General features: G+C 35.1%; 1 protein-coding gene across 1 annotated transcript; it reads left to right on the top strand.

Annotated features, from left to right (window-relative positions):
- The first annotated feature begins 6,975 nt into the window (after positions 1-6,975).
- On the top strand, positions 6,976-10,171 carry LOC103934973 (isocitrate dehydrogenase [NAD] catalytic subunit 5, mitochondrial). The gene is made up of 7 exons (XM_009344741.3): positions 6,976-7,272; positions 7,806-8,126; positions 8,211-8,372; positions 8,461-8,535; positions 8,817-8,926; positions 9,009-9,081; positions 9,680-10,171. The coding sequence occupies exons 1-7, from the start codon at positions 7,078-7,080 to the stop codon at positions 9,869-9,871; spliced, it is 1,128 nt and encodes a 375-aa protein (XP_009343016.1). The 5' UTR covers positions 6,976-7,077; the 3' UTR covers positions 9,872-10,171.
- Positions 10,172-24,651: the final 14,480 nt, after the last annotated feature.

Raw genomic sequence — 24,651 nt, 5'->3', positions numbered from 1 at the left:
TGATGATGTTTGGGACATATATGTGTTTAATTATCTTTTTAATAATGTGATTGATAATTATGATGAATGGTATGACAATTATGGGATTTAAATATTGTTTGATAATTATTTGGATATGATTACCAACTGTATATCTATTTGAACTTGGCATTCTACCTAGCATGAGATGGAGATGGAAGGCAAGAGATGAGTTAGTTACTTTATTAGATTTTTAGTAGAAATAGTAATTGAGAGAATCCCTTGTGTTGTGCTCCATCTGACTTGATGCTGGTTGATATGTGGAATCAATAACATGTATGTGTATAATTATGTGCAATGTGTGATGATGAGATTGCACCACGTAGTTGTGGTACATGGATGGTCCTGCTTAGTATATCCATGATGGGGGGACCATATGTATTCAGAGGTGATCATGCTTGGTATACCCGTGATGGGTAATCATTGCCTGCACAATGAGTTTTTGCCTATGGTCCTGCTTGGTATATCCGCGATGGGGGACCATACGCATTCTAGAGGTGATGAGGATTAGTTGTACATGGTACATTTTTGGGCGATCATATTGGTTTGGTTCCGTTGAGTGGTCCGTGCGAAACATGGCGAGTGAGCCGACCAAAGGCAGGTGGCGGGGGCGCACTCGGACTCTTCTAAAAGGGGGCGATGTGGGTTGTTCTCAACCGTTGGATTTCCAACTACTATATTTATGGGCCGTAGGATTCCCAATAGTAAAAAAATTTGAATTCCCATACCAACAGCTGGGTCACATGTTCACTTTGGGTTGTAATTTCTTATTTATTGAATAGAGTACTTTATATTGTTTCCAATTTATTGAATTTAATACTTTATTTAAACTAAGAGTATATTTATTTAATTTGGTAATTTATTTAAACTAAGAGTATATGTATTTAATTTGGTAATTTATTTAAACTAAGAGAATCTTTATTTAAAGGACATAAATACTCCAAATAAAATTACATAAACATACCAAATAAAGTTATAAACACACCAAATAAATAAATAAAACACTAACTAAATGAACTTAAAAAACACACCAAATAAAAACAAACACACTAAATGAACTTAAGTTTCTTGAACTTGTTTCAATCCCCATTAGTGCTTTATCAAGTCAATTTGCCGAGCATTTTGCATATATGGGTCCTGAATCGCAGTATATCGTTGAATGAGCCTTTCATTGTAACGTTCATCCCTTTGTAATGGCTCGTGTTGCACAGGTTCTTCGGTGGCATCATGAGCACAATATATTTGTGTTATGGAATTGTTCATCGTGTCTAGCTCATATTCATCAATGGCATCATAATCGTACTCATCTTCCACAATCATGTTGTGAAGAATGATGCACGTCATCATGATGGATCAAAGCGACTCTAATCAAACATTCTAGCAGCACCCCTGACAATCGCCCAAAAAGCTTGGAGGATACCAAAACAATGCTCCACATCCTTCCTACACCCCTCTTGACAGCTTGCAAAATGTTTTTCCTTTGCACTTCGCGGACGTGGCACTATTTTGACAAACGATGACCACCTTGGGTAAATGTCGTCTGCTAGGTACTATGGTCCCATGGTACTTATGTCCGTTGACCCAGTACATGACTCTGGGTGCTTTTCCTTGCAGGACATCGTTGAACACTGGGGATTGGGCAAGGATATTAAGGACATTTTGAGCTCCCGTAACACCAAAAAAAAGCGTGCCAAATCCATGTATCAAATGAAGCCACCGCCTCCAAAATGATACTTTTTGCTCATTTTCTATCCCCATAAGCTCTTGCCAAGCACTTGGATAGTTTTTCCAAGTCCAGTGCATATAATCGATGCTTCCAATCATCCTAGAAAAACCTCGCATCTCGGCCTTCATCAGAAGCCTTTGCAAGTCCATCTCAGTAGGTTTTTCGGAAGTACTCAGCAGTGTAGGGAGATTCGATTGTAGAGCAAAACCTCATTAGGGACTCAAGAATGGTTGATTTCTCCATCATCGCTATCTTATCCACTTAGTCTGCAGATACTCCATATGCAAGCATCTACAAGGCAGCATGTAATTTTTTGCTCAGGAAGGAGACTCGTAACACCTAAAGCATCATTCTTTTGCATAAAGTAAGAATTATGGTTGTAAACAGCAATCATGATTTTGTTGAACAAATGTTATTCCATTCTAAAACGACGTCTAAAATACGTATTAGGGAATGCACTGTTACAGACAAAATAATCGTCCAAAAGATCTTTACCTCGTCGTTGCCTGCTTCTATCAATGTTTGTGGAACGGCTAGGCCTGCAGATCTAAGCCACAACTTGAATGACTTGAGGCTCTTTGACTCTTTGCAAGTCCATCTCAGTAGGTTTCCGGAGGTACTCTACGTTGTAAAGAGATTTGATTGTGGAGCAAAACCTCATCAGGGACTCAAGAATGTAACACCTAAAGTATCATTAATCATGGTTGTAAACAACAATCATGATTTTGTTGAACAAATGTCGTTCTATTCTAAAACGACATCTAAAGTACGTATCAGGGAATACACTGTTACGAATAAAATAATCGTCCAAAACATCTTTACCTCGTTGTTGCCTGCTTCTATCAATGTTTGCGGAACGGCCAGGCCTGCAAATCTGAGCCCCAGCTTGAATGACTCAATGGGAATGTGAGGTTGTTTGGCTTCTTGCTTTGTCATCTCTCCTTCTACGCTCCTCATCCTCTTCCTCTTCCTCATCCATCTCATTTTGGGCCACCTGGAGATTGAACCTTTATTCCCCTTGCTTAAACAATTCTTTCTCTTGCTCCTCGATTTCCCACAACATCCTTGAAGAAGAAGACATTGTAAGAAGGAAGCATAAACTATGAATAATGATAGAGATTTTGATTTTGGTGAAGAAAGAAGTAAAAACTATGAATAATGATAGAGATTTTGATTTTGGTGTGTGATTTCTTAGGATGGATGGTGGGTTATATGGAGGAAAAAGAAAGGATTAAGTTGTAGATAATGTCACGCGGCATGCCATCATTCGTTAAAAATCTGATCGAAATATATCCTCAAAGATTGTAAACAGATTATGAAAGGTGGTGCGACATGATTGGTTAAAAATCCTATCGGAAATCTATCATCAACGATTGTGAAAAGGTAACGACACATGGCACAATGGCATTGGATAAAAATCTTATCGAAATCTATCACCAATAATTGTCTTTTCGGATAATAAGACGTGGCACAACGATAACAATTAAAAATCTTATTCGAAATTACAAATAAAATTATTTTGTATTATTTTATAAAATAAAAAAATACTAATATTTCATTACCTATTGTCATGACTATTCAGTTTAGGGGTGGAAATGCAAAAAAGCAGTTACTGTTCACTGAGTGGATTCAATAGTGAGTAGCCCTAAGGGGCCTTTACAATGCTGGAGTTGCTCTAATGAATGGTCCTGGTCTTCCAACTTATAAAATAAAATAAAAAATCTAGAAAAAAAAAATAAAGTTACTGTTGGGTGATGTGACAAAATTAGGGTTGTTGGATTGCAAAAAAAAAAATGTAATCTAACGGTCCATATTAATTAAGTTTGAGATAAATTATTTTAAAAAAATTAGAAAAATATAAAGAATTATATTTTCTTCTTATAAATACCTAACCATCATCTTCCATAGCACACCACATTTCAGTGACACTATGATGCCAGGAATTGGCGAGGGGAGGGTGGATTTAAAAGGATGCAAGGTTAAAAAATTATGGAGACAACCAAATCATTTTAGATAGTAGAAAATATTAATGACGTTCATAATTTATCAATATTAATTACAAACTGTGACACTATGACGAACTTAGTGAAAACAAATTCAAATTCTTGTACTCTATGACGAACTTAATAATCAAGTACATACATGTGGTTTGGTCGACTGTACATATGTAATGGGTGCATAGGTATGTCGAAAGTGTAAAAGTGTAACCATATTAATACTGCACAATTGTTTAAAATTGAGTCACATAGTGGGTTGAAAAAAAAAGACCTTATCTACCAACGCGTAAACTAATATTTAACTAGCTAGCATAGATAAAGAGAAGAAGACTGCACGCACTAATTAATAAATAATTAACCTTCTTATTATCTTTGGATGTCTCAGTTTCAACAGAGGAGGAGACGAGAACAACAGAGCCAAACAGAAGGCCTTGAAAAATCAAAGCTTTGAAACCTTTCATAATTCTCTAACTCTTGTGCTAACTGTCAGTTCCAATTCTAAAATGCTAGCACTCATGCATAAGAGATAGACAATCATAAAAAAAAAAAAAAAAAATTTAGAATGAAATCAGTTCCGACTCAAAAGGAAAAATCAAAGCCTTGAAATCAGCTCCTATTCCATATCAAAATTATTAGGAAAGTTCTGGCCTTGAAATCTTTAAAAAATCCCACGAGAAAGAAGACTAGAAGGATCTTAATTGTTAATGATAAGTCTTTGACGATCACGTGCTACTAAACGACAAATAAAGCATGGGAAGTTTTATTCAAACCTATTCAACCTCTTTTTACACTCAATTAAAATTTTAGATGTTAATTGTCTATTTTACCCTATTGCAATTACTATTAAGTACAAAATGAAATTAATAATAAAACTCAAATTTATCAATAAACCCAAACACTATAATTAAACCCTACGATCAAATTTATCTTCCCACTGTTGCACTTGTGTAATTGAATTAATATTCCTCCTGTATAACTTTGCAAGAGCTCGGGGTTCATAGGGAGCAACAACCAAACTCATCGTTGCACGTGTTGGCGTTCTCCTCATCGCTCGACAAACCTTTTCTTCCTTTCCCTTCTCTTCTTCTCTCTCTCTCTCTCTCTTCTCGTCCTTGAATACATAAAGAACGTCTACCAAGAACTTATGGGATTTCAAACTTTTGGATGTTATTGTCAAAAATTGAAAGCCCTCACCATATCCGTTCTTTCCCAAAAGCTAGCAGTCATATGAATTTCAAAGATCTCCTATACAGAGCATCAAAAGGTACCAGATCAAGGGTTGCATGGAAACTGTTGTAAGCAAATTCCATCAAATGCTGATAATTGTCCCAATTACCATTGAAATTGGATTACATTGGCTCTCAACATATCCTCAAATGTTTGATAGTTATCTCTGGTTGTCTGTGTATTTGAAGATGCAAACACTTAAAGTAGTTGAATACCCTTAATTTGTTGAAAAAAAAAAAAAAACTCTTAAATTTAGAAGTAAATAGGGCATCACGATCATAAACAATTATTACATAACTTCATGCAACCAAATGTGTTTTGTCTCACGTTGAGTTTTACCACAGTCAGTTTGTGAGATGTACTTTTCAAATAAGTTTCCTATTCGAGACATTCGTTTATTCATTGTGACGACAATTTCATCAACTACTTCTAATCATCACTAAAGACCTGATGTGCCATCTAATTGAGTATTTATATTTATTTAGGAGTGAGATTGTATAAATCTTAATAGATTATGTGACATCCCACATCGCCCAGGGGTGTGATCCTTAAATGTATATTCCCATCTCTACCTAGCACGAGGCCTTTTGGGAGCTCACTGGCTTCGGGTTCCGTAGAAACTCCGAAGTTAAGCGAGAAGAGGGCTAGAGCAATCCCATGATGGGTGACCCACTGGGAAGTTGCTCGTGAGTTCCCAAAAACAAAACCGTGAGGGAATGGTAAGCCCAAAGCGGATAATATCGTGCTACGGTGGTGGAGCGGGATCGGGAAGTGATCCGTCCCGGGCCGGGATGTGACAGATTATGTATAGAAGGATAAAACAAAAAATGATAATAGAAGCATCATTTAGTGTTATAGTCTAGCGATATTCTTATGCACTTAAAGTGTTAAGTCTTATGTTCAAATCTAAAAATTTAACGAGATTGCAATCAATTTATTTTTCCATTTTTACTCCAAATATATTGTTATATATGAGAAATTTTTTGATGTGTGGAGAACACGACCTGGTACATCAAACGCCATATTACAATTGATTGTAATTTTTTTTTTAGAAAATTAGAATCCCTACAGTTTTTTTTTTATATAATTTAGATTCAACATCTGTGCCTTTTTAAAATTTGATTAAAGTGCTTTGACCAATAGTCACCTTAAGCTAAATTACATGTCATTATTATATTATTTAAAATTAAAATAATTTTTGAATTTATTCTTTTATCTGCATGATGCAATTTTCCTTATTTAGTGGAGATATTAGTAATTAAACTATATTTTCTCTTATTCTAGATATGCTTTTTAAATCAAAGTTTTTTTTTAATTTTTTTGTGGTTATGCAAACATTTAATATTATTTCTTTTTCTAAATGGTTTTTTTTTTTCAAATAATTGGTGATCAACATAAAAGCTCTGTGTAATTTTTTCAAATTTTTTTTTTGCTGGTTTTTTAAATGTAGTTGTTGACGAATTATTATTAGGTAAAATACATTACGTATATATTGTGTGTGGGCTACATTTGAATTAATTGGTACGCTTATTTGTAATTTTGGTACGTTTGATTGGATACATATTGTTAATATTAGTACATTATTTTTATTTTGGTACGTTTATATTATTCTCAATCCTATATTCTCTTAATGTACTGAAAGAAAAACTTATTTCGGTATGTTTGATTTTGTGGGATTTAAAAAAATTTTGAACTATTTTGGAAAGAAAATATCTTAAATCATAGATAATTATTGCTAAATCGTAGCATTATTGTGAAAATAAATTGAATCTAACGAACATTTTTTTTTTTTTTACAATTATCTCTAACGAAGGAGAGTGTAATCAACAGGCTAGATTATAGGAAATTTGTTACAATATAATATGTCTATAGCATCAAAATTATGACAAAAAAAAGTTTAATCAAATCACTAAAATGCAAGGATGTTTGATCGAGCATTCCGGCACATTAAAAAGTCTTTACTTATGTACCTATATCAAAAAGAAAATAAAGAAAAAGACATATTCCTCCACTCTGATGGTCATGAGAATGGTCATTTGGTTATAAGAAGACGACCAAAAGTCGGGACTCATTCTCTTCCGATCGCAAAATTACACACAATCAGCGACAATGGCTTCTCACCTGTTGAGGCGCGCCTCCAGCCACTTCCTCTCCGGCGCCGCGAACCCTGGCCATAGCTTGCTGTCGTCATCATCCCCGTTATCTCAGGCAGCTAGGGTTTTCTCCTCCGCTTCCACTCCGATCCGAGCCACCCTCTTCCCCGGCGACGGTATCGGTCCCGAGATCGCCGAGTCCGTCAAACAGGTCCTTATCAGATGTCCATCGCCTCCTTCTTATCAAATTTCCGTTTAAATTCTGTTTCTTTTCCGTCAAGATTGTATGTATAATTTTGTGTTACACAATACACACGCTCACAAGTCAAATCAACGTTAAATTTAGGGTTTTGAAATCTATTGGAAAGTATATCTTTCATGGAATATTAGAATGGAATTAACATAACATTATTATTTTGGCTTATCGATTATGTATATTTGTTGTTTATTCAAAACGGTTTTGTATTTGGATGATATGATCTATTGTGAAAGTTTCCAGCCGAATTGTTTTTGTTTGTTGATGTGTTTATTCATTTTCGCAAATGCGAATTCGGGAGCTAGCTACACATCGTAAAAATGTGATTACATTTCCCAAAAATGGATAGTTCAAGTGCGAAAAGGCAATGTGTGTGCTCAGTACAGTGTCCTAGGAGAATAACTATTCAGTGTGTGAGGGCCATTGTTTGTATTTTACTCTGTTTTGGTTTGAAGTGTTGATGCAGTTCGCAATTTGCACTGGTGCAGGTGTTCAGAGAAGCTGACGTGCCAATTGAATGGGAAGAACATTACGTTGGGACTGAAATCGATCCTAGAACACAGAGTTTCCTAACATGGGAAAGTTTAGAGTCAGTGCGGAAAAATGGGGTAGGCTTGAAAGGTCCAATGGCCACACCAATTGGGAAAGGTCATCGTTCATTGAACCTTACTCTAAGGAAAGAACTTAATTTGTATGCAAATGTCAGGCCTTGTTACAGCCTCCCTGGCTACAAAACTCGATATGACAATGTCGATCTTATCACTATTCGTGAAAATACAGAGGGAGAGTACAGTGGACTTGAACATCAAGTAAGTGTTTACAGAATAAGCGGATGAATATAGTCAGATTTTCAATTTACATAAGTTTGATTTGGTTCTTTGTTTTGGTGGTAGGTGGTGAGAGGTGTTGTCGAGAGCCTCAAGATCATCACCCGTCAGGCAAGCTTGAGGGTGGCTGAGTATGCTTTTCATTATGCTAAGTCCCATGGAAGAGAGAGAGTCTCTGCAATTCACAAAGCAAACATTATGCAGAAAACTGATGGTCTTTTTCTTAAGGTTCGCCAATTGTTAATGTATAAGTTTTATTGTTCTTTATCACTTTTAAAGTATGCTCATATCAAAACTGGTTTGGTCATTGTTTCAGTGTTGTCGTGAGGTTGCAGAGAAGTACCCTGAAATCAAATATGAGGAAGTCGTCATCGATAATTGCTGTATGATGGTATGAATAAATTTCTTGATTCAAGTTTTATGGAAATACTATTTGTGTGCATGCGTAACTTGGTACTTGGTGTCAACTAATGCAACATAGTCCTTGATCTAAGTGAACATTTATGATGTGCCCTGCAGCTTTTTAGCAACAATACATTGAGAATTTGGAAAAATTCACGTTAAACATGTAGTTTTGGATTTTTCTTTATATATATATAAAAAAAATAAAAAAATAAAAAAAGAATAGAACTAAGTCAACCCGACACTATCTAATGATTTTGTTTTATGCAGCTTGTGAAGAATCCAGCACTTTTTGATGTGTTAGTGATGCCTAACCTCTATGGTGATATTATTAGTGATCTTTGCGCTGGGTTGATAGGTGGTTTGGGGTTAACGCCAAGGTATGTTGTATATATGCATTTTTTTTTCCCTTTTGTAATAAGAATAACAAATCATCTGACATCGTTTGCCTTGCTTTTACAGCTGCAATATTGGTGAGGGAGGCATAGCCCTTGCTGAAGCTGTACATGGTTCAGCACCTGATATTGCTGGAAAGGTTGGCATTCCTGAACCTTTAGACGTTCAATTTACTTTATATATAAATCCATTCTCTGCGGTTAAGGAAAACGCTTTGTGTTAGGCCCGAGTGTCTTTTTCTTCTGGGAGAGGATCTTCTCATCTGTCCCAACTTCCATCCCATAGTTTGGTATTTACTAACTGTAGATGTAGCCCTCCTTAAGAGGATTAACATAGAAACAAACTTGGTATGGCCTTGGATGGGAGGAATTGTCTTTCCTTGTAACAAAAGTTGCATGAAATTGAATGCTTTGGACGCTTTTTTTCTGTTGCCTTATGCTTGAGATTCTGCATAGATTTGTTTTTTACACTACCAAGATTCCGAAAGGCCTCTTATCCTTTTGGGTACTCTGGCGGTGTTTGGCACATCTGGTCCCATGAGTGGATTGGAGGCAAGCTCTGAAATTTGTTGCTCAGAGGTATGTCGTGGTGTACCATGATAATGAAAGCCATTCTAGGATTCAAATCATCGATTACATTTTATTGCGATTTGTTTCGTTACTTATGAATCTCTCCCGTAGAAATATCTTTTATCAATACGTTTCCTCGTAATTCATTATTTGATTGAAATTTCGTAGAATTTGGCCAACCCAACTGCCCTGCTTCTGAGTGCTGTTACAATGCTACGCCATTTGGAGCTCCATGATAAAGCTGATCGGATCCAAAATGCGATCCTCGGCACAATTTCTGAGGGGAAGTTCCGAACTGCTGACCTTGGTGGCTCTTCATCAACTTCTGACTTTACGCAGGCAATCATCGATCATCTTTGAAAGGATGCGGCTAAGTAGGATTTGCATTTTTGGATTTGTAGTCAGCAGATTGTTGCGACCCCTATTTGGTTTTTTCAGTTGTTTTTTAAGGGGAATAATATCCCTTTGCTTCGATATCCAAAAGAGATTTGCCCAGTCGTGGAGAGATATGAAGGGCAAAAGTGTTGAAATCAACATATTTTGATATTTCACATATTCATCTTATACAATATTTTTCAAAATAAACTTGTTATGTCCTAGGGGCTTTCTCCAATGGGCTTTCCCCTATATATTAAATAATTACCACGATGATATGTTTTATTTTTGCCCTGTCCCTTCAACTTAATCTCATAATTCATTTATTGTTATTATTTTTAATACTACTAATTTAAACTAACAAGAAGAGAACATTTAGTATTATAGTTTAGTAATATTTTTTTATTTATTTTTACTTGTATGTGAGAAATTATAAGCTTAAATTTCGAGAATAGTGAGTTCGCAATCAATTTATTTCTCACCATCTTAATGTAAATATATCGTTTTCAAAACTAACGGAGGAGGTTTGAACCTTGAACTCAGGATTGAAGAGGAAAGCTTAATCACTTGTCTATAATTTCTTAGAGAAGAAAATTGTAGCAATGGTCTCTCAATTTTAACTTAATTGGTGTAATGGTCTTCCAACTTAAAATCCATGACCATTGGTTTATTAACTCCTCAAAATGTGCACATATGATCCTTTTATTCAACTCTATAAGAATTTCCGTCAAAATGAGCCATGTGCCACGCACATGAGGTTGAATCGAGAGGCAAATATGGAAAATCAAATGAGAAAAATTGTAGCAATGATCCCTCAACTTTAACCTACATAGAGAAATGGTCCATCAATTTTAACCCAATTAGAGAAATGGTCCCTCAACTCTAACTCAATTATAGTAATGGTCCTTCCAACATAACTCATTTTGACAAAATTCTGACAGAGTTAACAAAATTGACTATAGTTGCACGTTTTGATGAGTTAAGGGACCAATGATATGGATATTTAATTAAGAAACCATTATTTCAATTGAATTAAATTTGAGGGACTATTGCTACAATTTTGTCTCTTAGATGGATTAGTATTCAAACTTGCTGTTTGAAATTGTGCATACAATACACCCTCTAAAAGTGTCATTGGATGATTTTATGCTTACTTTTACCCAACAGGATCCTTTCCGAATCCTTTTGGTAAGGATCCTGGGGATTCATAAATTGTGTTCGTTCATCGTATATCGTGTAGTCAGTTTTTGTCAGGTACTGTTTGTATTTAATTTTAAATAAAAATATAATAATTTCTAACTCCACAATATACGGTGAACAGATATGATTCACGGATCTCCGGGATCCTCACAAAGAGGATCCGGATTCTACTTTTAGCCACTCCCTTTAGAATTCGATTTTAATCTCGCTTTACTCTCCTGTAATTCAAAAGTCACCATGTTAGGGCTAGTTTGGTATTGTTGTGCCTTGAAAAAAAACTGCTTCTGCTGTGTTGTGAGAATAAGCAGCTGTGAAATAAAGCAGCAAAGTGTTTGGTAAACTTTTTTATAAAAGTGCTTTTGGAAAAAAAAGCAGTATTATAGTGTTTGGTAAACTTTTATGTAAAACAGCTGTGACTGTGTGAAATGACCAAAAAGGACATAATACTATATATGCCATTAATTTAATTTTCTTAACAAATAAAGGTGAATTACTAAATATACTTTATTTTTAAAAGAAAAATGTTTATAAACTTTATCTTAAACATATAATTCAATGTTTAACAAGAAATCATAATTCAACGTTTAACAAGAAATCATAATCCAACATTTAACATATAATCCAACATTTATATTACTTTACATTTTCAACTTTTTTTCAAAGCTCATTTTTGCTGCTTCACATTTTCAGCTTTTTTTTCACTCAAAACTGTGAAAATAAGCTGTTTTTAAGTGTTTACCAAACACTTTTTTGAGCTCAGCTTTTTTTTATACCTACTTTTTATAAAAGCACCTCAGTACCAAACCAGTACTTACTCTTTGAAACTCAAAATTCGCTTCATCTTGCACTCGGAACTCAATTTTGAAACTTAAAAATCGTCATTCTACCATATAAAGCTCAAAATTCGCACCACATTGTCTTAAGTCTGTTAATTCTTTGCAACACAAGCATAACAACAACAAAAAAGTCCAATTCTTAATTTTTTCTTTAAACTTAATATTTCCTGATTGTTGAAAGTTAACGAATAGTAGAAATTTACAATCAAATTCATTGGCACATGTGGCATAGTCTTATTGGGTGGTGAATTTTACATATGTTCTAGGGGGCAACTTTTGAGTTACATGGAGAAAAGAGAGAGTCCACAATTGAAAGTGGAACAATTTTTTAGTACTAGAAAATAAAGTGATGATTTTTAAGTTACAAAGAACAAAATGAGATTAAAATCAAGTTCTAAGCAGTGGTTGCTAAAGTAAGCCATAATTTTATAAAGATTGTAGTTTGCAATTTTGCATACTAGTTGTATTTAAAGTGGAGAGTCCGGATGGAGACCATTTTCTGGGGGCACACGCTTGTACCTGTTTAAAACTTAAAGGGTGCATTTGTTGCATCAGACTATTTCGGATTGTAGTAGCTTCTGGGGCTAATCTAGACTGACTTAGACTAGACTAAGCTAGACTAGTTTAGTAAAGCGTTTGGTGTAGTATCGGATTAAAAAACAGAATAACAATAAATTATAATATTATATTATTCAATTCATATTTTATTCTAATTTAGAAACCTCTCCGTCCATCAACCTCTTTTATCTTTCTCATTTTTCTCAGTCCCCCCTCTTCCTTTTTCTCTACCCTCTCCCTCTCTGCCTCCTATCTCAAGTCACAGAAAATGAAGAAATTTGCTCTAATTCTCTTGTACTCGAGCTTCAAGAAGGACCTAAAGTCTTGAGCGATTTTGTTTTTGTTTTTTTTCTTTTTTGTCAATTCACCGCCATCTTCTCAGGCCCCAGATCCGGCCGATCCAAACTCTTCTTGGAGTTGGAGCCCGGCTATTTGAGACCTGCTGAGGGAGTTGGTTAGTTGAGTCAACAATTCAACGGCGGAGGGTGTGAAAGCCCAGGCTATTTCAATGCATTTGTGGCAGTCGCGCGGTGATTCAACGGCGGAGTCATCGAGTTTCTTTTTGGGAAAATCAAACCCTTTTTCCGGTGGAGTTGGCGAAGGGAAGCAGACAAGCGACAGAGGAACGAAGCAAGTCTTAGCTAGTCCATGGTTTTTGGGGACTCTAGCTAAGAACCTCTAGTGATGCTGCTAGTCCTTACGAGTCCGGGCTAATCTCATTAATCTTAGCCCTGCATGCTAACAAACACTGGACTAGACTAAAAGCTAGTCCAGTCTAGTCCAGTGAAACCTAATGAAGCAAAACAAACGGGCCCAAATGGTAATCTGTTTTTTAATGCTTAAGGGGTTCGGCTCAATAATAATAATGACCTTCGTTAAGTATTTAACACTTCCACATTCAAATAGGGGTGGGCATGGTGCGATTCGGTGCGATTCCACTCCTAAACTGGAACCGGAACCGAAATATATTAACGGTTCGATTCGGTGCGGTTGCACTTAAATTTATTACTAGAGCATTACGGTTTGGTCTACACCGGTTCCGATTCGGTTCTTGTCGGTTTACGGTTCTTAATAATAAATTATTTGAACATCAAATCATTATGCATTCAAATACATCTTCTAAAACTGATTACATAAAGTTGCATACAACACATCTTTTTTAATGCAAATGTCTTTGGTAGTGGCACCAAGTCAACAAAAAGAGAACTAAAATACATATGCACTGGTCAATCAGTCAACAAACAAAAAAATGATGAAGCAAATTGCAGGTTTTCAAACTTCAGAGAGCAAGCAAGAAGCAGCAGCTCTTGTACACAATTTTTCAACCCATTTTTCAACCTATTATACCATGACATGTGTGTGTATATATAATTTATTTATTTATTATTAATAAAACAGTTCAGTTCGGTTCGGCCGGTTCTTGGTCATTCGAAACCAGAACCGGAACCGGTTTGAACTGTTCGGTTCGGTTTTTCACTCAAAATTGACTTTTCCGGTCAACACGGTTTTTTTCCGTTTTTTTTTCTTACGGTTCGATGCGATTTTGCGGTTTTGCGGTTTTTATGCCCACCCCTACATTCAAACATGATATGCTTAATCAACAATTCCACTGGACGTTAGATAATACCAAATTGTGTATTAGTAGTAGTTGTCCCCACTTGATAATTGTGGCATATCTTCATTGTGCGCCTGTTGGTTTGTTTTAAAATTAATTTTGTAAATATCTTATCGAGTATGTTTTAAAAAGTAAAAAATTGTCCAAACACTTAATGATGAGCGTATGAACGTTTTTCTTATGTATCTCAGTGGAAAGTTCTCTATTTTTTTTTTTTTTGCCTAAAACTGAGTGGACTAAGTTTTATAATGGGTTAGCCATAATAATGATTCAAATTCGCCTTTGATTTGTAGTATTAAGTGACGACCTCTTTGATTTGTCATGTTCCAACTCAAAAGTTAAATTATGTTGACTTTTTATATTTCTATGATCTTGGGATTCCTAGTTTAGCATGATTTCATGTAAATTAGTTCTTTCCTTATTGATATGATTGTATCATCTTAGAAGCTTCTCCTTGAGAGATGACTAGAGACACAATATACAATTGTAAAAAGCATTCTCTTCTTGGTATTAGAGCCAGATTAAGAAAAATTTCGAAAAAAATCTTGTGGGCACAGAATCATTAGCCCGCCACTGTTTGTGCAGTGTGCCGTCCGCCAGTGAGCGACGCCGTCGTTATTGACCTGAACCCACTGCGTTGTTTCACTGTATTGGGTGACAACCAGACCCATTTGCCTTTGCTTCTAATCTGAAGCTATGAAAGATTTGCTACGTCCTGACGATCAACGGGAACCCATAAATCTTGCACCATCACCAGACGACAAACTTGTGCCCACACCATGCTGCCACTTGCCGTCGCACCACCCCAACTCGAGACCAGGGCCAGTCCAAAGATTTTTTAGGCCCGGGGCAATGCCAAAAAATGTGCCATAACTTCATATAAGAAAATTATTTATTTTCACATGTAAGACATGGATAAAATTATATTTAGAAAATTAGTTCAAACTCAATAATTTAGAAGCACATAAAGACTAATTTATTTTGTATCCAGAGAAGGAAACCAAAAAACTCCAAGCTTATATGTAGATAGACGATGAGTTTTGTTTTCCATCTGAACTATTAAAATGTTATAGTATAAATCATGAGATGTTTTTTCTTATTTACTAACCTTATCAATATGAGACTAAAAAAATAATGATGTTTTCGAGTCTTTAATTAATATGTATAAATAATGAATAGGCACTAAATTAAACCTTTTGATGATACGTCATATGATTTACAAATTTGCTCTAAGAATTTGGTCTATGTATTATTCATTGTAGAAGATTAGACTTGAATTTCAAATGAATATTTAAAAAAAGCAACCCACATAGCTACTAGCTAGTAACTAAAAATAAATTAACAACCAAACAAATATTTGTAAAAATTGAAAAGAATAAACAAGCATATAGCATTTCGAACTTAGAAAATCACAACAAAACCATTGCTTCTAATTAAACTTCTTGATCATTTAACCAAATTTTATAAATTTATACTCTTATGAAAAGAAATTTGTAAAATTAGAAAGTAAAGAAACACAGGTAGTGTTCTAAACCCAAGACCTCTTCATTATTTTCAAATGACAAAACCACCACTTCTAGTTAAATTTCTTTGTCATCAAACCAAAATTTATAAATTTATACTCTTACGAAAACATATATAAATATACCACCCAAATAATTTTGGTGCTCCAAATTTTTGTAGGCCCCGGACGGTCGCCCTGCCCGCACTGGGCCTGGGTCGGCCCTGCTCGAGACCCAGCGACCCACACACAGCCGCAATCTATGTTGCTAGAAACCTCGACCCACAACCTGAAGAACTCGATCCGACAAACCCAAGTTGTCACCTGAACCCGCATCGCCGTCACGCCCAGTAAGCCGGAAAGCGTGAATCAAGACCCATTGGCTTGCACGCGTTCTCACATAAGAAGACAGAAAAAGACAGAAGAACAAAGAAAAAGAAAAGGGAAAAAGAAAGAAGAACAAAGAAAAAGAAAAAAAGAAAAAGAAAAAGAAAAGAAAAAGAGAAAAGACAATATTTGATTTGTTTTTTAGCCAGTGTAGGCTCATTGCCAGGGCTTGAGGCCATCTCCAATTCAATGAGTTTTTTAAGACCCGTCTAGATTATATTTTACAAAAAATTATTTTTAATGAATAGTGTCAAACTATATTTGTATATCATGTTCAATCGAAGGAAGCTATTTTTTAGCCCCCTCAATAATTTATTTTTTGAAATTGTTATTTAATTTTATAGAATAATTGAATTAAACTACCATATTAAAATAAGATTTTCGGACATATTTTGAGTGTGATTTGTCCTTAGAGTGGAGATTGTGTTGTTATTTGTTAAATGTTGTTTTAAGTTTCATGTTATTAAATATTTTAATTTTAATACAACTTCATTGAAATACAGCACCTTAAATATTAAAAGTACAACAACTTAAATACTAGAGATTACAACAACTTAAATATTAAAAGAGTGTTTAAGGTGTATAGAATGACACACCCCGACCCGAGATGTACACTTGGACTCCGAATCGAGCTGTGCTAGTCGACACTCGGAGGGGTGACGAAGCCATAAAATGTAGTGGTGTGGAAAATGAGAATAAACTTAAACCTAAAAACGCCTAAATATAAGAGTGCGCTTGTGAGCGGGATTGAACCCATTTCACATGTGATGTCAGAGCATAAGTAAAGTACAATAAAAGTAGGATAAGAATTATACCATTGAAGGTACACTCCTATACCAACATTTTCCAAGAATCCTCGTCGACACAAAAGCTCTGCCATTAAAACATGGAGGGGCGAAAAACAAGGGTGAGTGGGCCTAAAAATAAAGTTTTGTAAAAAATTTTCAAAATGTAAAACCCCTCGCCGTAAAATAAGTATAATTTCTAAAATATAGACTACGTATAGTATGAAAATACTTACTGTAACCTGCAGTATCTCAAGAATTCAATACATCACAATATTTCGTAAATAAACACATGACGTCTGTAATCACATAATCTCGCATAAGCAAACATATCTTATTGAGTGCTCAGCGACATATGCTAATACACGAGTTCATGCTGAGGTATTCTCACATGAACAAGGCTGGGTGTAACAATGATTTACGCTATAGTACTACAATCACGTGAAGACTGGCGCTATGCGCATCACATACGAGTCCTAATTACCTATAGCAATCCAAGATGGGGCTGTCACCTCCAATGGATCCAAAGTAAGCGTATGGTGCGATGTGAACATATACGTGAAAGACTGGCCCTAGCCCAGGCAAGTACTAACACAAATGTAGCACACCTTGAGCAGATAACGTAAATATGATCATGCAACGGTAAATCGATAATTCTAGTCAACATAACAATATTTGTGGTTGCAAATATAATTAAGGCATTCCATAATAGTACGCATACATGTGCATCCCGTAGGATTCAGAATAATTTCATAATTCTCAGCATTACGATCTTTCTTATAGACATTAATTTAATTATGGCAATCACATAGAAAATTCATTATTAAATATATATGTGAAAACTAAACAAATATATATATACACACACACACACTATATAAAAGAAAATACCCACTCACAAATCATGTTGTCGATGCGCTTCACCTAGAAACGAAACCATTTATGTAAATATTTAACGTATAAACGAGTTTTAGTACAAAGTACGGTTAATAAAGGAACTATTTTAAAACAATTGAATTTTGAAAAACGGAGAGCAGATTTAGGTTTGGCACGTCAAGAAACCTAAAAAGGAACCTTGGGTTCTTCTACGCACCGCCACAAGATGGCTGCATTGGAAGCCATGCGCCACTAGCAGTGGCTCCCCATGTGCCTGCGAGTACACTGGTACTCGCCTCCCTTGCGAAGCCTGCAAATTTGCAGGTTGCAGGGCCAACTTTCAAAGCTTCAAACGAGCTCAAATCTTAACCATAAACAGTAATTTATATATAGATGTGAAGCTGGGAATGAGGGGAATCGATATATACCTAAATGGGACTGACTTGTGGCCAAAGATGGCCATAAATAACGTTTGAAAGTAACCAAATGGTCACGGATTTCGCTGGAATTCGGGGAACTTTTTCCTCCTAGTCGTGTTTTTGTATCAAACCTCACCAATTTAGACATCCAACATCTTAATATTGTTTCTAAATCACAAAGGAGGAAGGACGGAGGTGACCCGAGGCTTACCTTGGTCGGAAGTTCAAGAAGCTCGCCGGGAAACATGGCATTGATGGTGGTTCCATTAGCTTACAAAGGAGAGAGAAACGAGGGAAAGATAGTGAACTCAAAGCTCTGTCCTTTGATTATGGCCGTACAAAGTAGTGAAGGGAGTGATGTGGAGGTGGTTTGGTTGTGAGGCTCACCGGAGTATGGCGAGGTGGTGCCGCTGTGCATTTTTGTACAAAGAGAAAAATGATAGGTTTAAGGGAGTTTACCACCCTCATTTCCTTGTTTCGTGAGACACTGAGATGATGGTGAGATTGTGATGGGAGTTTGGAGTTCGCCGAAAATGGGATGGTTGTGTGGTTTCCTCGGCTTTACAAAGGAGAAGGAGTGGTGGGGAAGAGAGAGTTAAAGAGATGAAGAAGAAAAATGAGGTGGCAGCAAAAGAGAGGTCTCAGAAATATAGGAAGAGACACGGGAGAGAGCAAGAGCAATGGTGTGGGCCCCACTTGGCTCACAAAACAAGGCTACAAAAAGAAAGACAAAATATGTCATTCGCAACGTGAAATTACCAATTTGCCTTTCTTTCTCGTAGTTTCGTAAAATTTTCGTTGTAACTTGAATTTGATTCTGCTTGCGTCTACATGTTCGTACTGTTAAGTACTTCGAGAATAGAATAAAATAATAGCTCATACATATCACAAAGTAACGGTCAACGAAAGTCAACAATGTTGCCTCTAGGGGTATTTTTGTCAATTCACTCTTTTAAAATTAATAAAATCATAAAATTAGGGGCGAGTTATTACAATCTACCCATCTTAAAAAATTTCATCCCCGAAATTTGAAATAAGTTGTTATACATAAAATACTCAAAGATAGAAAGAAAATATATTAGAAAAAATCGAGCTAGAGCGGTTGCATAAAAGAGAATGTCATTCTGTCGCGATCGGATTGCAATGATTCCTCTTTCATGACTCCAAACTCAAACTTTTCTTTTCCTTCGGTACAATACTATAATGCAATACCTGTATAAAAATATAAAGTCAAAAATAAATATTTAACAACTTTAAAAAAAACACCTATATACAATAACGTAGAACTAAAATAGTTGTACTGAAATCAAAACCGAACATAGAAAAATTTCACCTATGCATTTGTAATGTCACATACTCTGAGAATATACATGTAGTATCTTTGGGTCAAGCCCAAGCAATAAATAAATAAATAAATATACTAAAGTAACGGGCTTACTTGTCCACTTGCTTAACAAATCCAACAAATAAGTTATTAATACTACGGTCTGCATCCTTCAATTCCGGCAACTGACTGTTGTCTTGATAAGCAAGTAACAAATTCCCAAGGGTGCAATATTACCATCATGACCCCATTGGGAAATACACATAAATTATCCGATTAACGCCTTGATCACGCTCATGTTCTACCTTTTGGGCAACATCGTTAATAGTACACAATTTCCTATATCGTAATTTCAATCCTTCTAATAACTGTTAGCAATACTCTTCTGTCTATGTACTAAGTGTAGAATCTTTATACAATGTCAGCTAGCAAGTGGGTTGTTGACTTTTCAGGCTAGCTGGCTGTGTTTGCCCAGCTTGCTGGCCATTTGGCTGGATTTTGGCCTTGTGGATCCCAAAAGTTTTTGGCCAACCCTTCATTGGAGATGAGTTTTGTGTCAAAATGGATCACGTTTTGGCCTATAGCCCTTTGGCTAGCCCGATTGGAGATGGCTTGATTTGATTGCAAATTTGGGCCTTATCCATCATTCTTCTGCGTTGCACCCAACTCACTTAGCCCAATGACATCGTTCTTGTCCATTTGAATTAATCCAACCGAACAAGACATGAGAGTATGATCAATTGTAACTTGTAAGGCTTTTCAAGTTTTTACATTTGTTACGAATAATACATGGATAATTGATTATGGTACTACTAAACATATGACTTGTGATTCTAGACAGGTACAGGCCTTAAAATCATTCACCAAAACTTTCGTGAGCATGGACGGAGCCATGTTGGGCTCAGAGGGAGTGGATGGCCCCACTCAATTTTTTTTTTTTTAAATAAAAAGGATGCAGATAACGGCTATGAAATTTTTGAAGAATCAATTGAAAATTGGATGGGAGATCAATAGATGAATAATAACATGGTTAGTTTTATAGAAAGAGATATTTAATGGTATTGGTAATTAAAAAAATGCGTCAAGTGATATTGTTTTATATTGTAGGAAAAATCTTATGGATTAATATATAAGTGTTTTGTTTAGTAAATTCTTGAGCCTTTTTAATTCGTGACTTTGTTGTTTGAAGATTCCTCTATTCATATAGATTTGTAGCTTTGTCCATGTTCATGAGTGTTGCCAATGGTAATTGACACACCCAGACCTGGAATGTCCACTTGGAAATTCGAATAGAGCTTTGCTGCCTAGAAGGTAACGAAGCCATAAAGTGTAGTGTAGTAGAAAATGTGAATAAATTTAAACCTAAAAGTGCCTAAATATAAGAGTGCATTGTGAGCGAGAATGAACTCATTTCACACGTGATGACAGAGTATAAGTACAGTACAGTATAGTAAACTCGGGTGAGAATTATACCATAGAAGGTAATCGTCTACACCAAGATTTGCCAAGAATCTTCGTCGACATGTAAGCTCAGCAATAAAACCTGGATGGGCGAAAAATAAGGGTGAGTGGGCCTAAAAATAAAGCTTTATAAAAACCTTTCTGAAAACTTTAATAACCCCTCGTCGTAAAACAAGTATAATTTCCAAAATATACATACTACGTATAATATGAAAATACTTACCATAGCCCGCAAAATCCCAATAATTCAATAAGGCACAATACTTCATCAATACGCAAGACATCTGTAATCACATAATCTCGCATAAGCAAACATATCATAACGAGTGCTCATCGACACATGCTGACACACGAGTTCATGCAGAGCTATTCTGACATGAACATGACTAGGTGTAATCATAATATACACTCTAGTACTATAATCACGTGAAGTCTGGTGCTATGCGCAGCACATTCGAGTCGGAGTTGCCTATTGCAAATTTTACGACAGGACTGGCACCTACAATGGATCTAAAGTGAGCGTACGGTGCAATGTGCACATATACGTGAAAGACTGGCCCTGGCCCGAGTACCAACATCGGTGCAACAAACAATGAGCAAATAACACCAATATAGTCATGAAACTAATTCCATAATTCTAGTCAACATAATAGTAATAAATAAGATATTACTCATGGCCATAATCAAAACCCCATAAAAATGCGCATACATGTGCATCCTGTAGGATTTCTGATAATTTCAAAACTTTCTGTTATTTCGCTAATTCTTATGCATTAGTCTAATCCAAGCATGCATAGGAGATTCTTTTTCAAATGTATAATTGGAAACTAAATAGATATATAATATTAAAAGTAAAGACCCACTCACAGATCATGTCGTCGAGTCGAACCCGTTCGAACTAGAATAGCCGAAGTCATCGATAATAATTGCACCTAAGCATAATATTTGGACTCATGAGTAAAACTCCTCTAAAACAATTATATTTGGGAAAACGGAATGTGAATTTGGAATCAGGGCGTCGAAAAATGCTAAGGAGGGTCCACAACCCCATACAAGTCAATCTAGAACATCTGCCCATGGATTTCCAATCTGTAACTTCCCAAAATCCACACTATGCTTCTAGAACAACATGCTAAAACTTCTTTATGATCCAACAGTCGGATCTCCGTCAATTGCTAGAATTAGGTTGCTATCAACGTTTGTTTTACAAACTTAGAAATTCAATTTGGGAAGATCCATACGTCAGATTCCCAATCCGTCAGTTCCTATTATTACGTACTATAACATATTAAAGTTTGGTGACGATCCAATGGTCGGATCGTCGAATCATGAAATGGTCAAGTAGCGTAGTATTCCATACTAGGTTCAAACTATTGAACTATAACAAACGGTTATCAAATTAAAATTAGAACATCGAATTTAACTTAAAAAGGCAGTGTCGGCCCACTGGCCACATGCCACCTAGACCTGGCATTCGTGTCGTGTTTCTCGTGTTCGTGTCGTTTTCGTGTCATACCCGATAGTTTAACAGGTCGTGTCGTGTAATACCTGTTAAAGTAAACGGGTAATATGACCCGACCCGAAATCAACCCGTTAATATTTTCAGGTAATATGACCCGATCCGTTACCCGTTAAGAAAAATATATTTTAAATCAATAAAATGAAAATGAAAAACATAATTTGACCCCAAAAAAATGTAAAACATAATACTAAATTAGTATATATACATACTAAATTTCGGAGTTGACCGCTTAATGAAACTTATAAAGCTTTTCATTACGAGTGATTACATTTTTCACACTTCTACAATAATTATTATTAATTTTATTAATTTTTCACTCAAATAAATAACATTGTTCATGAGATTTGGAGGGTTGTAAAAATCTAAACGACCATGTAACCTTACCAATGGAACTCAAAGCTTACATGTTATTCATTTTACAAAATCCTCAATTTTCATAGATCATCATGATATAAGATTTTGTGGTATCCACTTCTGTAAATATTTTAAATTGACGATCAAATTAGTTCATTGTATTCATATAGGATCAAGGAGTGTAGCTGTAAAAAAATCATCAAAATCAGAGTTAAAATAACAGTTAAATCATGATTTTTCGTTTATAATCGTCGAAAAGTTTTGTCTCGTTACTTGATCTCTAAATGTTTGTTTTTTGCAATTTTTGGCGTATGCGATCTCAAAGCATATATAAACAAGTTTGACGGTTGGATCATTGAAATTAGTTTCATAGGATGAGTATCCCATCAAAATGATACATTAACTAACACTTGTTTGTTTATACTTTCATTAAGTATAACATAAGATTTTTTAGTATCCACTAGTGTAAATATTTTAACTTAAAGATCGAATTCATTCATTGTATTCATATAAGGTCAAGGAGTGTAGCTGTAAAAAATCATCAAAATCAGAGTTAAAATAACCGTTAAATCGTGATTTTTCGTTTATAACCGTCAAAAAGTTTTGTCTCATTACTTGATCTCTGAATGTTTGTTTTTTGCAATTTTTGGTGTATGTGATCTCGAAGTATATATAAACAAGTTTGATGGTTGGATCGTTGAAATTAGTTTCGTAGGATGCGTATCCCATCAAAACGATAGATTCACTAACACTTAAGAGTTTATTTATACTTTCATCAAGTATAACATAAGATTTTGTGGTATCCACTAGTGTAAATATTTTAAATTGAAGATCGAATTCATTCATTGTATTCATATAGGGTCAAGGAGTGTAGCTGTAAAAAATCATCAAAATCGGAGTTAAAATAACCGTTAAATAGTGATTTTTCGTTTATAACCGTCGAAAAGTTTTGTCTCGTTACTTGATCTTTGAATGTTTGTTTTTTGCAATTTTTAGCGTATGCGATCTCAAAGCATATATAAACAAGTTTGACGGTTAGATCGTTGAATTTAGTTTCGTAGGATGCGTATCCCATTAAAACGATAGATTCACTAACACTTAAGAGTTTATTTATACTTTCATCAAGTATAACATAAGATTTTGTGGTATTCACTAGTGTAAATATTTTAAATTGAAGATCAAATTAATTTATTGTATTGATATAAGGTCAAGGAGTGTAGCTGTAAAAAATCATCAAAATCGGAGTTAAAATAACCGTTAAATCGTGATTTTTCGTTTATAACCGTCAAAAAGTTTTGTCTCATTACTTGATCTCTGAACGTTTTTTTTTTGCAATTTTTGGTGTATGTGATCTCGAAGCATATATAAACAAGTTTGATGGTTGGATCGTTGAAATTAGTTTCGTAGGATGCGTATCCCATCAAAACGATAGATTCACTAACACTTAAGAGTTTATTTATACTTTCATCAAGTATAACATAAGATTTTGTGGTATTCACTAGTGTAAATATTTTAAATTGAAGATCGAATTCATTCATTGTATTCATATAAGGTCAAGGAGTGTAGCTGTAAAAAATCATCAAAATCGGAGTTAAAATAACCGTTAAATCGTGATTTTTCGTTTATAACCGTCGAAAGTTTTGTCTCATTACTTGATCTCTGAATGTTTGTTTTTTGCAATTTTTGGTGTATGTGATCTTGAAGTATATATAAACAAGTTTGATGGTTGGATCATTGAAATTAGTTTCGTAGGATGCCTATCCCATCAAAACGATAGATTTACTAACACTTAAAGAGTTTATTTATACTTTCATCAAGTATAACATAAGATTTTGTGGTATCCACTAGTGTAAATATTTTAAATTGAAGATCGAATTCATTCATTGTATTCATATAGGGTCAAGGAGTGTAGCTGTAAAAAATCATC

The sequence above is a fragment of a genome, unplaced genomic scaffold, assembly GCF_019419815.1.
Source record: "Pyrus x bretschneideri cultivar Hongxiangsu unplaced genomic scaffold, Pyrus_bretschneideri_v1 Contig45, whole genome shotgun sequence".
NCBI classification, from domain to species: Eukaryota; Viridiplantae; Streptophyta; class Magnoliopsida; order Rosales; family Rosaceae; genus Pyrus; species Pyrus x bretschneideri.
This window is presented reverse-complemented; position numbering and strand designations above follow the sequence as displayed.

What these genes read in the sequence shown, in the direction of transcription:
- LOC103934973 (XM_009344741.3), top strand. Translation starts at nt 7,078, where the DNA reads ATGGCTTCTCACCTGTTGAGGCGCGCCTCCAGCCACTTCCTCTCCGGC. An exon ending in CTGATGGTCTTTTTCTTAAG is followed by an intron (nt 8,373 to 8,460) that starts GTTCGCCAATTG and finishes TCATTGTTTCAG; the next exon opens with TGTTGTCGTGAGGTTGCAGA. An exon ending in CACCTGATATTGCTGGAAAG is followed by an intron (nt 9,082 to 9,679) that starts GTTGGCATTCCT and finishes GAAATTTCGTAG; the next exon opens with AATTTGGCCAACCCAACTGC.